A 15012-nucleotide genomic window follows, 5' to 3' on the forward strand; every position below is an offset into this window, starting at 1 on the left:
CTATCCTATTGCAAATTTATTGTAACAACTGTGATTATGTTCTTAAGAACACCTTTTCGTGTAAAGCCCGAAATCTTAATGCCGATTTTTTCTCTCTTTGTTACACATTTATAAGATCTCGTCCACTACGGAATACTCAATTCCCACGAAAGGTGATAGGGTACTTACATCTCTTTGCGTTTGCCCGTGAACTCCACAAAACCGTCAATTCAAGTATTAAGACTATACATGCTATAAAAAAGACACCTTTATTTTTTTCAAAGGAGTTATGCATAAAGAAATTTTAATGAACGGTCAAGGTAAATGGTTCAAGTAATGAAACCCAAACAAGGAGAAAACGGTGTATACGTCACAAGATAATTATTTTACGTGGGCTTGCAGTTGTTATGAAAGGTATGTAAAAGGAAGTTTTTACCTATTTACATGTCTTCAGTCTATTTATACTGCCTCTTATTTTCTTACATATAAAAGTCTGTATCATACATTGGTGTTTATTTTTTCCCTATTAACCTGACCATATTTAACAAATTTTCGTTACGATGCTATTGCAAATTTATTGTAACAACTGCAATTATGTTCTTATGAACAGCTTTTCGTGTAAAGCCCGAAATCTTAATGCCGATTTTCTCTCTCCTTGTTACACATTTACAATATCCCGTCCACTGCGGTCTACTCCATTCCCACGAAAGTTGATAGGGTACTTACATCTCTTTGCGTTTGCTCGTGAACTCTACAAAACCGTCAATTCAAGTATTAAGACTATACATGCTATGAAAAAGACATCTTTATTTTTTTCAAAGGAGTTATGCATAAAGAAATTTTAGTGAACGGTACAAGGTAATTGGTGCAAGTAATGAAACCCGAACAAGGAGAAAACGGTTTATACGTCACAAGATAATTATTTTACGTGGGCTTGCAGTTCTCATGGAAGGTATGTAAAAGGACGTTTTTACTTATTTACACCTCTGCAGTCTATTTATACTGCCTCTTATTTTCGTATAAATATTGCTGTCGCTAGTTTGTTTTGAATCAAACAGCGTCTATGTTCGTTAAAACTTTCTTTCAGAAGTTGACGAATTTATTTTACTTGTGCAGAAAGTATTGGAAAAATTAGCTCTATTGTTGATTACCTAAAATTATTGACTGTACTACGTACGTGGCTGAGTGTTTATAAAGGTTGTTTTTATTGATGCGATCAACATAAAACTCGACCAAACTGCATCTTTTATTTCTTATAGTTTGCAAACATCTCGTGGTGTAAAACTGATCTGGACGATTTCTTTTAATCCAGGTGTGTAAGACTTTATCTACCCTGTTGAGTATGTGTGTACCTATGATATAATTTAAAGCTCCTTACATACGAACAAATTTTCTGTGACAAATACTCGCATGCACGTGTGTACGGGCAATAAAATCTTTGCGACAAATTTGTATGTGGCAAATTTTCTTTGATCGTCTGTACGTATCAACGTATCACATTTGGTTGATTTGTCTTATTATCTTTATAGACCTTACAGACGAACAAAATCACTCATGTTCTCAAATTTTCTATGACAAATGCATTTGTCAAAAAAAAATTTTTAAAAATTCTCATACAGACGGGAAAATGACATTTGTAATTGTGAGTGACGTTGACGAAAACGGGAGTAAGGTGGAAAATAGTTTAGCTGATCAAATGAAACTGGCGGCAATTTATGACGACCAAAGAATGATCAATAATATTTTGAGAGAGAAAAGAAGTGACCGTGAAAGTTAGTATTTCGTTGATGAAATATTAATCTCTTTTCCTTCAACCAGCTCGATATTTAAATGTTCTTTTGTAGTTCAAAGATTACTCTCGAAAACTGATGAAAGAGGACAACCATGTATATTTTACGCTTTGGAGTCGCGTAGTCTTAATTCTCTTACTTCCTTGTTAAATCACGTAAAAGACACCAAGTGTGTGATAGCTAAGAACGGAGAGAGTGTACTTCATGTAGCCACGAGAATGGGTGACGTAGGTAAGGCTGGAAGCCATGCTGCGTATTCGGACTTAGGCTTTTCTGTTTGATAAGTTGTTAAAAGCAAAATTTTCTTGAAATGGTTTTTGTGAAATTTGATTGATATTAACATACTATCAAGCTTGTTGTCACTGCTGTAATGGATTACTTTGCTTTAAAATGTAGGTCAACTATGAGCAATTATGTATAGAATCCCTCTTGGTATTCTTACACTAGCCTTGTGCTAACTCCAATCCCAACTCTAACTAACCACGAACTAAGTTTACCCATTGCCATGCAGTTGTCATTCACGTATTCATATAGTTGTTTGTCTCTACGTAGCAAGTTATCTGTGGTGAATTTTGTTGTAGGCCAAGGTATTTCATAGTTATACTCTTTGCCAAGGGATATTTTAAGGATTTTACACAGGGAAGGCACCAACCACAAGACACTCCGTAAAGCGTGAGCCATGTGGCAGAGGGACCTGAAATACCCTTCCCAAGTAATATTTTAAAAACTGCATCTTTGTAAATGCTATTTTATGCATTTGAAAGCAATTTACTAACAGCGTAAGAGACGTGCTATGAAATAAGCATTCTTTCTTCAACCGAGCAATGTATTATCCGCAATATAATATTTGAAATACTAATTACTAAAACACGCCAAAAGGGCCCAAGATAGAGAGGGGTGGGAGTAATTTTGATTCAGTGCTAGGCCAACATGAGTGCCTGAGATTTTCATTATTGCCTTATCTCTTTGTGATGTAGATTTTCTTCGTAACTTGTTGCAACACGACTTCATTGTTGATCTTGTAAACCATGTTGAAGGCGTGAGTAGACGATCGCCACTTCATTTTGCCGCAACGTTCAACCATGTTGAGATCGCCAAGGTGTTGCTAGAACACGGTGGAAAGATAACAGAGGTTGATATCACAGACAAATGTCCATTGTACATCGCTGCTAATAAAGGACATGCTAATATGCTTGAACTTTTCCTGAAACACGGTAAAACGATTTTTGCAACATGATATGTGTATTTTGTTTAATGACTTTCGTCGTCGGCAGAAGGATTAAGGATTTTTTGTTTGTCCTCCTGAAAAGTGAAAATGTTATTTGTTTAAACGAAAGGTACAGTCGCCCCCTTCCTGCTGCCTATGTATTTATAAAACATCTCTATTTCAGAAAAAAGAAGAGTGCAAGAGTTATTGTTCAGCGAGAGGTATGGTGGAAAGTATTACCGCAATATACTTCATGTTGCTGTGGACAGTGGGGATGAACGTACTGTACAAGTTTGTCTGCAAGATGAAAATGTGATTCGTGAAGATTTGTGCGAAGAAATCAGACATGGAGATGGTTATTTGATTCATGCGGCTTGCAAAAAGGGCATGGAGAAGAGTTTATTTCGATTTATGGATGTCATGAGACATTTGGACTTACTTCAGTTGAACAGAAAGGATAAACAAGGATTCACTCCGATTCATAAGTAGGTTTTTTTTAATAAATGATGAAATTACGTTTCATTCGTATCATCTGTACATTTAATCATTCAGGACTTTTGGACTTAAGCCTGACGTTATCACTTTGACAATTTATTTCATTCTAGAGCCGCAATCAATAATCACAGTGGTATTGTCTCTTACATTGGATCAAAATCCAAGATTTTTGTCAATGAAAAGACGAAAACTCCCAGTCTGCGTTGGTCCTTGCCGCTGAACGCGGTCATGTTCGTGTCGTTGAAGAACTGCTTAAATTGAAAGCTGATTTTACCATTCGTGATGACAGCAATAGAACGGTTCTTCACTATGCAATTGCATATCCTGAAACATTGAGAATTTTGCTTAAGGTATACTATTTTCACTTGGTTGCTATCGTTTTGTTTGGAGATGAAAAGCGAAGCTTTAAATTTTAATCATAATCAAACACGTTGTAGAAAAAAGATCTCGTGCCGTTGCTTATTAACGAGAAAGAAATAGACGGTTATACTCCCATTCATAATGCCGCCTTAAAAGGATTTCTTGAGGTGAATGGGTTGCTTTGCTTTGAGATTAAGTCAAGACATACACAAGTACATTACAGGAGGCTCATTTCTTTATTTCAGAGTGTCCGTATTTTGTTAGAATATAACGCTGATCTGAATGTCTTCACGAACACTTCTCGTTCGCCATTACATTGCGCTGTTAGTTCACAGAACTCTGATGTGGTTGAATTAATCCTAGCCAATGAACCAGCTTTGATCAACAAGGTTGATGCTACCGGGAAAACACCGCTCCATACAGCAGCAAACTTCAGTAGCCCAGAGGTCGTCAAATGTCTTCTGAATAACGGAGCAATTATACTGAGGTAATTTTCTATCTTGCCTTCGACGAAGTTTACAGAGAAAAAGATAACTGTAAAATGTCTTAACTTAATTGATAGGGAAGATAGATTTGAGTAAAATATTTATTGTGTACTTAAGGGATGGAAATATGTTTAGTCCACTTCACATTGCGGCGTTCAAAGGACATCTTAATATTGTTGAATTGTTGGTGATGTTCAAACCTTCCATGATCGATTGGGAAAATAAATACAAACGAACAGCATTGCTTACAGCAGCTGTGAAAGGCAAAGCAGATGTTGTGAAGTATTTGCTAGATAGCATGGCGAAAATTACAAAGATTATGAGTTTTTAACTGCTTGGATTGGGCCATCATAAATGACAATAAAAAAGCTATGGTGATGATGTGTCATGATAGATGGAAAGAGGTATGTTTCATTATAATGTATTTGATTTTTATAATTTCGTTTGAGCACAATGGTTATAAGACATTTAAAGTAGACAACAAATTTCATTATAGCATTTTATAACACCTTATTCAACTGTAAATAATTATTCATAACTATTGATATTTCCACTTTATCACTATCACATATTATCATGTAAACTTCCTATATTTATTCACTTCTCACTGAAGATGGCATAAAGTATGCCGAAACCTGTTTGCTATAAAGAAATTTGTCGCCTATTTTAAGTGTATTTGATTTTATTGTCAGTATAGCAATTTGGTGGAAGGCATAGCATTCGGTTTGACAGTAAGTTTGACAGTAAATGTTCAACATGTTTCTTATTCTTGTGCATCTTCGGTGTACTGGTGTTGTTGTGTTTTGACAAACTGTCGTTTACGTTTTCAGATTATTTTGACGACAAAAAATGGTTCAGAAGGAACGATGGCAAAGTTGATTTCTAAGAATATGTCCGAAGTGGCGTATCGAGCTCTTTCTAACAGCATGAAAACCACTGGACACCCAGAAAGTATTGACCATTTGGTTTCATACGACTTTTTGTGTTTACAAAATACAGGTGTGGTGCTATCTTATATAGAAAATAAAGATCTGCTTGTGAATCTTAACATAATCCAAAGAAAGTTCTCAAAAAACGTTAAAAAATTGAGAATGCTACAACTCTCATAGTAGCTACTACGCTCAATGGCTCCGCCAAGTGGTTGGGGCAGGGTGCAATATTTTCTACACAAAGAAAATGTTATTGCTTTGTATTTTCTTCATTTATACAATTAAAAAGTATAAACAAACAATTATAATCACCATCATCACCACCACAATATCCACCACCACCACCATTAACACAACCACCATCACCACTACCACAGAAACCACCACCACCACCACCACCATCATCATCATCACTACAACCACAACAACCACCATCACCACCACCATAAAACCACCATCACAACAACAACCACCACAACCACCACAACCACCACCACCACCACAACAACCACCACCACCACAACACCACCATCACCACCACCATAAGTCTACGAATCATTGGTTCCATGTATTAATGAAGTATTGTATTGTCTGCAAAAAGTCGCCAAGGTCGGATAAAAGAAACAGTCACGTGATTAGGTTATTTATATCTTATCATATTTGAACAAGACATTTTGTATAGACATAGCCACTGACTACGTTTTTAGAACCATGTTTTCATTTTACTGTTTTTATCGTGTACATACTCTGTCTCCTTTTCTACAAGGCTTTCCTTATAGTTATCCTTTTTTCGCAGTTACAAACAAGAGAGATAAAAAACTCAAGCCATTGACCGCCATCAAAGCGATGTTGCGAAATAGCAGTTACCAATGCCTATGTCATCCTGTCTGCTGTAAATACCTTAAAGCAAAATGGATGGAATTTGGATGGAAAGTGTACACAACAAGTTTTATGTTTTATTTCTTGTTTTTGGTTTCTCTTAACGTTTACGCGTTTGGAATTCCTTCATATAAGGCGTCTGTTGGCAAAGATGGTAATGTAAAGATTAATCAAAATACATAACAACGGTAACTCTAAGTAACGTAAACATTCTGATTCAACGTTTCAACTTTATTTAGTCATCATCAGAAATGATTATGTTACATGTGTATGCATTGTACGTAGACTCTATGTGATTTGATATAGTTGGCAGAAAACAGAGAGTTCTCTCTTTCCTCGACACAAGACTACACGAACATGCTACTACAGACAACAAATCAAAAATCTATAAACACATCAACAGCTGCGAACAATTTATCCATCTCACTGATTTCTTACAACTTAACATGGACGAACCAAATACAGAACAATTTCACCTAACTCTCTTCCAGCTGAACAACTGTCACATCATAGACAGGGCAAGGATTGGTCACACCTATCTGTCTTCTGTTAACTTGGTCAAATTACATAAATTTTATTATATATGCTAAGCACGCATTTAATATAATCATTCCTGATGATGACTAAATAGAGTAGAAATGTTGAATCAAAATGCTTACGATATTTGGAGTTACCGTTGTTATGTATTTTAATTAAAATACTCAGTGGTTCCCGAAAAACATTTTCGAGGAGATTAATTATTTGACGACTTTCTTGAATTTGTTTAGTTTTATGTTTTCATTATTGAAACTATTTGTGTTTAGAATTACCAAATGCGTCGATAAATGTTAAGGTTGCGATGATTATATGTCTCATATCTGCTGGCGTTCAAACATTGAAAGAAATCTGTCAGGTTAGCATTTTCAGTTTGTGGTCGTTAAAGTTCCCTCGTGTAAACCATGTAAATTATAAATGCCACTTTATGTTTGTGCTCATTGCAAAGCTGTTATAAAATATTAGGGACTGCCAACAACAAATGAGACTTATTCATGACAGCAGAATGATACGTAGAATGAAAACGTATGTATTTTGCCTTGGAACATCGGCTTTCTCAGTGAAAGTGCGATTGCAGTTGCAGAACAACAATAGCATGACGTCAACAATATGGCTGCTATTTGTTAAAGTTTATTTATCTTTTTAGTTTTATTTTAATTTAGTGATGAACGTTACAGTTTTAATGGGCAGCATTGCTATTTTGTTTCATATTTTCTTCAACAGCAATCCTTCATTTCTATAACATTTCTCTAAGAAATGACGAGCTACGAACCTATAACATTAATTTTGTGTATAGGGTTGATTTTTTTGTCCTCTCCCCTATATAAGAATGGCGAAATCGTTAAAAAGAAATGTACAAAATATGTCTACGCTTAATTTGATCTCTTTATATTGACATGCTCTATTTAATTATGTAGTTATTCGTTTACAAATTCAATTATTTTATGGACAAAGTCAACTATTTGGAATGTGTTCTCTACGTATCAACATTCATCTTTGCTGTACCAAGTAACGACAGTATGTCTGTAAAGACAAGTTTTCAATGGATGGCCTGTTCTGTAGCGTTATTCTGTGCTTGGATAAATCTTATTATGTATCTAAGAAGGTTTGCCTCCTACGGTATAATTATTCTCATGATGAGAAAAATTTCCTTCACACTAATCAAGGTTCGTCTGCTGAAGTTATGACTTCTCCCTCTACACTAATGTTTAATGATATCAACAACTCTTAATTAGGTCATGGGTCTTTTAATATTTTTCTTGGTCGCTTTTGCTGCCGCTTTTACAGTAATAATGAATGATAGACAGGGATTTGAGAAGTTTAGCGTGTCTATCTTAACTGGAGCAACGATGACGATGGGAGAGTTTGATTTTAAACAGACATTTCTCGGTGACCACTCTGATTACAACACATTTTATCTACTACAGTTGGTCCTCCTTGTTGGTTTTCTTGTCATTATGCCTATCATTATTATGAACCTTCTGCTTGCCCTTGCCATTGATGATACCAGTAGCATTATGCAACACGCTAAGCTGCAGAAACACATTCAAACGGTAAGGATATTCATGAACCTTTTAAATTAGATCCTAAAGATAACGTATGTCAATGAAGTTAGTGATGAATGAACGTCAAACAACAAGAACAGTTTTTACAGTATCTAAAATATAAACTAAGATAACGTGTGTTGGTGTAGGTAGTGATGAATGAGCAATGGAGAACGAGAATAGTCTTTGCACTATCTAGAATATAAACTATGATAACGTGTGTCATTGTAGGTAGTGATGAATGAAAACAGATAACGGGGACAATTTTTACACTACTTAAACTAAGATAACGATGTATGTGGTGATGAATGAATGAGGTGAATGAAAGCAATCGTTATGATATTTATAACATTTTTCTTTTAATCGATTTAGGCAAAAATGATAATTGACATAGAACGGAAGAGGTCTTCATTTCCATGGCGAAATAAAAAAACACTCATACCTTGTTTACAGGAGAGACCCAACAAGACATACAACTTTACCCGCCCCGTTTGGGATTTTATATTTTACGGTCCTGATTTTTCTACCAATGTAGTCGATGAGAGCCGGGACATGTCAACGTTGATTGAAATGGTGAAAGAACTGCAAAATAAAATGTTGGAGATTCAAAACGAGTTTACAATGGGTCAAGATAAACAAAACGCTATGGCTCTATTTCGAGGTAACATTTCTTGTTTGTAAAAATTTTACTAAATTTCCTACAAACACACTTCAAAGCCATGTAAAGACTGTTCTCGTTCTCAGTTGTTCATTCATCACTACCTACACTGACACACGTTATCTTAGTTTTTATTTTAGGTTGTGTAAAGACTGATCTCTGACTCTGTTGTTCATTCATCACTACCTACACTGACAAACTTTATTTTAGTTTATATTTTAGTTAATGTAAAGACAGTTCTCGTTCTCTTTTGTTCATACATCACTACCTTCTTTGACCTACGTTCCTTAGTTTATATTTTATGTAATTTAAAGACTGTTCTTGTTCTTTGTTGTTTTTACATCACTACCTACATTGACACACATTGTAAGTAGTGGAGAAGCTGTTGCCCTTACGTACTTTTGTATTTTCTTAAATAGGTTACAGTGAGAGAATAGAAACCTTTAATCCAGAGGAGACAAGAGCTGAGTCTAAGCTAAAGGCTTGGGGAAGAGTACAAAACGATCATGAGAAATTCAGTGTACCGAGTTCAAGTTACTATGGCTTCGGTGATGATTTGAAGTATTCTGAAGGAGATTTTGACGAAGAGAGAGAAGCAAGAGAGAACGATCCCGAATTAAATGAATTAAAGAGACAGCATAGTCAAATGGATACATACGAAGATAAAGATGGGGTAGTCGCTCATGATGATGTGACAATTTCTGTGAATGAAAATGAGGCTGAAGACAGTAGTCTATTTAATAATAATGATAAACTGTCAATGATTCTTCGTACTGATTCCAGTGTTGTCTGAAATGCTGAAACAGCAAATCCTTAGGAACTCATTCCACCGAGTTAACCACAATATGCTACTATGGAAACTGTAGTCAATATGGTTAGAGATTTCCCCAAAGTGGTAGCGCATGATTTTAACAAGATGTGTCATTTTGACAGGAAGAAAATAGTTTTAATGTGTTATATTTCTAGAATACAAACCTTACTAACGCCCATGGCATGATCTTTGGGTTTAGCGCAGCGTAGCAACTGCAGCTTTCATTTTTTAAATGCATAAAAAATATTAAATAAAGGTTCCAAAACCAATTACTATCGAGACGATTTAGGTCGAGTGAAAGGCGCTCTCATTGTCCGCGTTATTTTCGAGGTTCTTGTCTGTATGTTCAAGATCCGCCCTGGTATTTTTGAATTGGATGAAGCGCTCTTTATTAAAATGCTTAAAACAAAGAGATTAAATAGAAATTCCAAAGCAATTTAATATCGTGATGATTTACGTCAAGCGAAGTACGCCGGCTTCGGTGCAATCGAGTGCGGGCACAAATAGCATTTGCCAAAATTTTTCGCAAAATTAAGAAAATATAAAAAGTACATATCGTGTTATCTTCTAAGTTGTACATCGCTCCTTCACTTCTCTTCTTCACGTTTCTCCTTCACATCTCTTTTTCACGTTTTTTTCATTCACATCTTTTCTTCACGTTTCTATTGTTTACCAGCGTCACTTGTTTTCTGTCTTTCACGTTGATAGTAGTGGACTTTTGGTCAGGCGTTGAATGTTTCGAGGAAACAGGCAGGATTCGCACCGGAACATCGAGTGGAGTTGGCATGGAAAAATTCGGACCTTGTACATATTTTTGTCTTCATTTTATACAAAAGCTGCGGATATTTCTTGTCAGGAATATGAAACGCCTGTATGTATTTAGTCTATTATATGCGATTTTCTTCTTTAGTTCTTGCTATTCAAAAAATGCTTGTCTTCTACGTTAATCTACATTTATTTTAGGTTGTCTTACCATGAATTTCAATAAAAAATAATTTGCATTTAGAAATCCATGGTAAGCTGTGTCAGAATTGACCATCGTGACTGATCGCCTGCTAACACCCACAAGAATGATATAAAATTTGATCGAAGAATTTATGTGAGCTCGTTGCTCACCGAACGAGCAGAACGAATTGTAACTATATAGTCTATATTTGTGCAGCTGCAAAAGTTCGAACTATTTCACCATTTCTATAATTAAATAACAATCTTCAAGTTCATAGTGATAAACAATCGTTTCCAACACGTCTCGACGTTTATAAAAAGTTTCAAAACTTGACGTCACCAACATCTTAATGGCCAAACTCATATTTGCGTTATTTAATGGTTTAATGATTTGCGTAATATCACAGAAAAATGGTCAATTGTCATTTGCATTTTACGTTTATTAATGAAGGGAGATGATAGTTCTTTTGTTTGGCAACAATAAGTTTTGTTTTCAAAATTTAGATTTGATAGATATCCGATAATTTGTTCAAGTACGAACAATTCATGTGGAACAAATACATATAATGATATGCTTAACACTATGTATAAAGGTACGATTCACTTCAAGTTTTACCTCATACAAGTCACGAGGCGTCATGGAAAGCAGATGTTGTTCATAAAAGATGGAACAAGACTATACACATAGGCGACAAGTATAAAGATTTTTGATTGTGCAGAGCAAAATAAAGTTGTTGGCTTCAACTGTCATCGACGACAAGTTACCGGAAGACGTCTCATTTGTTTGCCGATGAATTTGAACGTGTTGATAAGAAAAGCAAGACCGCCAACATCTGTGAATGCAACTGAACAAGAATTGGAATCTTTCAGTTTGAAGAAACTTTTTCAGAACATAGAAAAATACATTTGAAAATACGCTCGTAGAACTGAAGTCGCTACAAAAGAAGAAAGGAAAAGGTTGGTTAGCGTTTTCAACACTACTTGGTAATAGCCGATAATATTGGCATAATCCGATCAACAGCAAGAGGATTTTTCCGATATCTGTGAGAAAATCCGATTGTTAAGATACCACGAGGAGAGGAGGAACTAAGTCAAGTGAGTACCAATGTAAGTAACTACACTGACGTTAAATAACTATTTGCTTCTTGATTATATTGTTCTTGTGAAAATCGCAATAAATTTTATTGATGCTGCTGATTTTTAGTTTGTTTCTTTAATGTCACATTAGTCATTACTGAATATATGCAATAAATATAAGTACACTGAATTTGTCTTTGTGAATAGCGATAAGCTCCTAAGGAGCCAATCACAATAAAATTATAGTCATGACGTCAATTACAGAAATGTTGGCTAACATATAGAAAATTCGTGTGTTTTCACTTCAACGGAAAATTAGTCACTTTAACGTTATAGAAGAAAAGGTAAATCTGTCATTTTACTGACGATATAAAGAAGTATGAGTTGCGTGGAATAATCAACTAGTCTTAGTGCAGGCCGCGAAATATGAAAGCTTTCACTGCAATTTTCGTTAACCACGATGTTAAGCCTGAGATCGTTCGAAAGTTCTTGTTGCATCGTTCAAACTCAACTGACTGAAGCTTTTCGTGCAATGTAGGTGACTGTTCTACCATTTGGATCGTCAAACATAAAACATATTGCAATTTTCTCATTCTCAATATATCTGATTAAGAATTAAAATCGCAAACTAACGTCATATTCATCATAAAATCTTGTACATGTGTTTCATATTTTCTTATATTGTAGATCCCACATGGATGGAGTTGTGAAAGTGCCCTTACCACCTGTGCCATTCACTTCAATTACTCTTACTAGTTTCTCGTTGCTTATGTGTCATGGTGATTCATGGCCAAGAATGTTTATCTGTAGTTTGGATTCTCTGTTTATGTCAGTTGTTTGTTCATATAATGATGATGGGCCCCATTGTTATATGCGCCCACCTAAGGTGGTCAGCTGATACTCATAGAAGATCAACTCTGCGCTAAGCATTCTTTAAGTGATGATATAACTGGGGTATTGAAGTGATCCCTTTTCCTTCGCTTGAAGTTACCATAATAGTGCATTGTAAATTGTAATCTGTCGAAATGGCGATTCATGATTTCACTAGCTACTTTGTTGGTTAACGATGTTGAGTACTTTGTTTATGGAATGGTATAAAGGTATTGAATGGACATCGCTTTGTGGCATATGTACGTATGAACATAATATTGAAATCACTGGAATAAAAAAAGAAATATGTTCTACGAAGATGGAAAACAAGCGAGTGGAAAAACACGATTCATATCTTGTGGTTTGTAAGTTGAGTAGATAAGTGTTGTATGAGTATCTGCATGAGATAGTTAAAAAGGATCCTGATGGTCTATTTTTATAATTTGAGCCTTAATCATGAAAAACACCCAAATATAATAAAAACAGTCGGTTTTTAATGACAAAATTTGTCAATTTTTGTTTATCAACGAAAGATGTCACTTGCTGTAAGAATATAGCTGGCTTTCATTCACTACTTTTTGATAATTACATTTAACGTTCATAACGAAAATTGCAATGCTGCAAGTAGCTAGGGGTCATTGAATTTCGAAGATAGAAATGCTACCATATATTTCTACGACATGCACGCAAAAACTGCGCGATAAAAAAATAGGAAGAGACCGACTAAGTCGCCTGGATCAGACGGACCAGGACAACGCTTGGAAATCAGGTATAAAAGTTTTGTTCTTTTCAATATATTTAAATTCTGTTCTTGATCATTCTTTTGCTGACATTTACAACGTGTTTTTTGTAGAGTGGCTTTTTCTGTAGGCTTACTAACTGGACAATTAATGAACGACTAAGTCGGACAGAAGCACCAAGAAACAAGCGTCCTTGTAGAAAGAATCACACTTTTTTTATGCATATAATGTTCATCAGTATAACGCATTTTCAAGTACAACCGTTTAAAACTAAATTTTCACAATTGTTAAATTTTCTGACAAAACACGTGAGTGAAAGCCAGCTGTTAATGAAGGTCTTAACAAAGCAACATAGAAATTTTGAATGAAGTCTAGTAGACATCAAAAATGATTTTTATGCAAGTCATGACGTCATTTTGGTCATTTCATTTTTTCATTGTTATTGACAAGTGAATAATCATGTCGTACGTACTGGATAATTTTTTCATAAAATTTTATGGAATGCTTTTAATTTTCATTTTTCGTCTATTTATCAAAATCTTTGTTAATATTTTGCACTCTTTCATTTTTTGTTCTCTACGAAAGTTTGCGTTTCTTTTGTTGAACACAAAATATTTGCTGTGTCAATAGGGTAGTCAGTCCGCTTTTTTGTCGCTCTGTAAATTTAAATTTTTTATACGCATGATCTGACTACGCTGCAGCATATTAAAATAGATCATCGGGATCATTGCAAACAACAAAAAGGAAACATCTTAAAACTACAAAAATTTAAGGAAATTTTTCTAAATTTTTGATCTTTTTTATTATTGGAGGGTTTTTTCCCGGATCCACCGGTTTTCCCTCCCATTTCGTTTTGTTTTGGAAAAAACAGTGTCCACATTTGGGGCCAAGCGAAGCCAATTTCTCATAACATTATTTATTTCAGCTTTCAGGAATATTCACGTTTCGTTTTTAATTTCTTGGCCTTTGGGTACATCTCCCAAAACACTGCGTTTATTGAATGCAATGGCATACATTTAAAAAAACTTATGGTCCTTTATGAAAATACACAGTTATGCATGCAATCATAACTATAATCACATTACCCGCAAATGTCCTCTATAAACCTTGAAATAACCATGATGATCCACATGGTATACGTGCCAAATCCACCATCCACGATAAAAGTCAGTCGTCAAATTTTGACACACCTGCCCTGATATAGTATTATCGACATAGTCACATAGCTCTAATCAAAAGAAGTATTCTTTCTGATGTGCTTAATTCGAGTGTTTGGAAGGCTTGCTTTTAAGGGTGGTTATTGAAAGAAAAAACATGTCTATTTTCAGTATTTACTAAGAAACTGATTACCACACACAATCTCTTGTGAATTAAATGTGAATTTCGTATATATTCAAGCAATGTTTTTAGCAGAGATTAATGTTTCGTATTTTTGAACAAAAATTACACGAGATGAAAAACAGCCCATAGTTTATTGAAATAAACCTTGCCAACACAATGTTAAAAGTTAAAGGCACGCGCATGTACAAAATGTCTGACTGTTGATCTATCGATCATATCACGCCAATTAACATTCACCACCACCAGACCTGTCTTGAAGTAAGATTAGCAAATCCAAAATAAATTGTAATGTATAGCTTGAACACGAAACCACTCAGCTATGCCTATAGCAATGTTTGGCTAGCACTTCCCCTTGCGATAGTAACTTC

General features: G+C 35.0%; 1 protein-coding gene across 1 annotated transcript; it reads left to right on the top strand.

Moving 5' to 3' along the window:
• Window positions 1-1606: 1606 nt before the first annotated feature.
• Window positions 1607-9940, top strand: LOC124441685 (transient receptor potential cation channel subfamily A member 1-like). Its single transcript, XM_046992152.1, has 14 exons — window positions 1607-1751; window positions 1824-2000; window positions 2747-2983; window positions 3161-3461; window positions 3582-3604; window positions 3655-3821; window positions 3909-3998; window positions 4077-4318; window positions 4434-4639; window positions 6928-7016; window positions 7576-7824; window positions 7894-8211; window positions 8575-8863; window positions 9280-9940. The coding sequence occupies exons 1-14, from the start codon at window positions 1607-1609 to the stop codon at window positions 9651-9653; spliced, it is 2907 nt and encodes a 968-aa protein (XP_046848108.1). The 3' UTR covers window positions 9654-9940.
• The last annotated feature ends 5072 nt before the right edge of the window (window positions 9941-15012 follow it).

Source organism: Xenia sp. Carnegie-2017, unplaced genomic scaffold (genome assembly GCF_021976095.1).
Source record: "Xenia sp. Carnegie-2017 unplaced genomic scaffold, XeniaSp_v1 HiC_scaffold_20, whole genome shotgun sequence".
NCBI classification, from domain to species: domain Eukaryota; kingdom Metazoa; phylum Cnidaria; class Anthozoa; order Malacalcyonacea; family Xeniidae; genus Xenia; species Xenia sp. Carnegie-2017.

What these genes read in the sequence shown, in the direction of transcription:
- LOC124441685 (XM_046992152.1), top strand. Translation starts at nt 1,607, where the DNA reads ATGACATTTGTAATTGTGAGTGACGTTGACGAAAACGGGAGTAAGGTG. An exon ending in TGAACTTTTCCTGAAACACG is followed by an intron (nt 2,984 to 3,160) that starts GTAAAACGATTT and finishes TCTCTATTTCAG; the next exon opens with AAAAAAGAAGAGTGCAAGAG. An exon ending in CGCAATCAATAATCACAGTG is followed by an intron (nt 3,605 to 3,654) that starts GTATTGTCTCTT and finishes GTCAATGAAAAG; the next exon opens with ACGAAAACTCCCAGTCTGCG.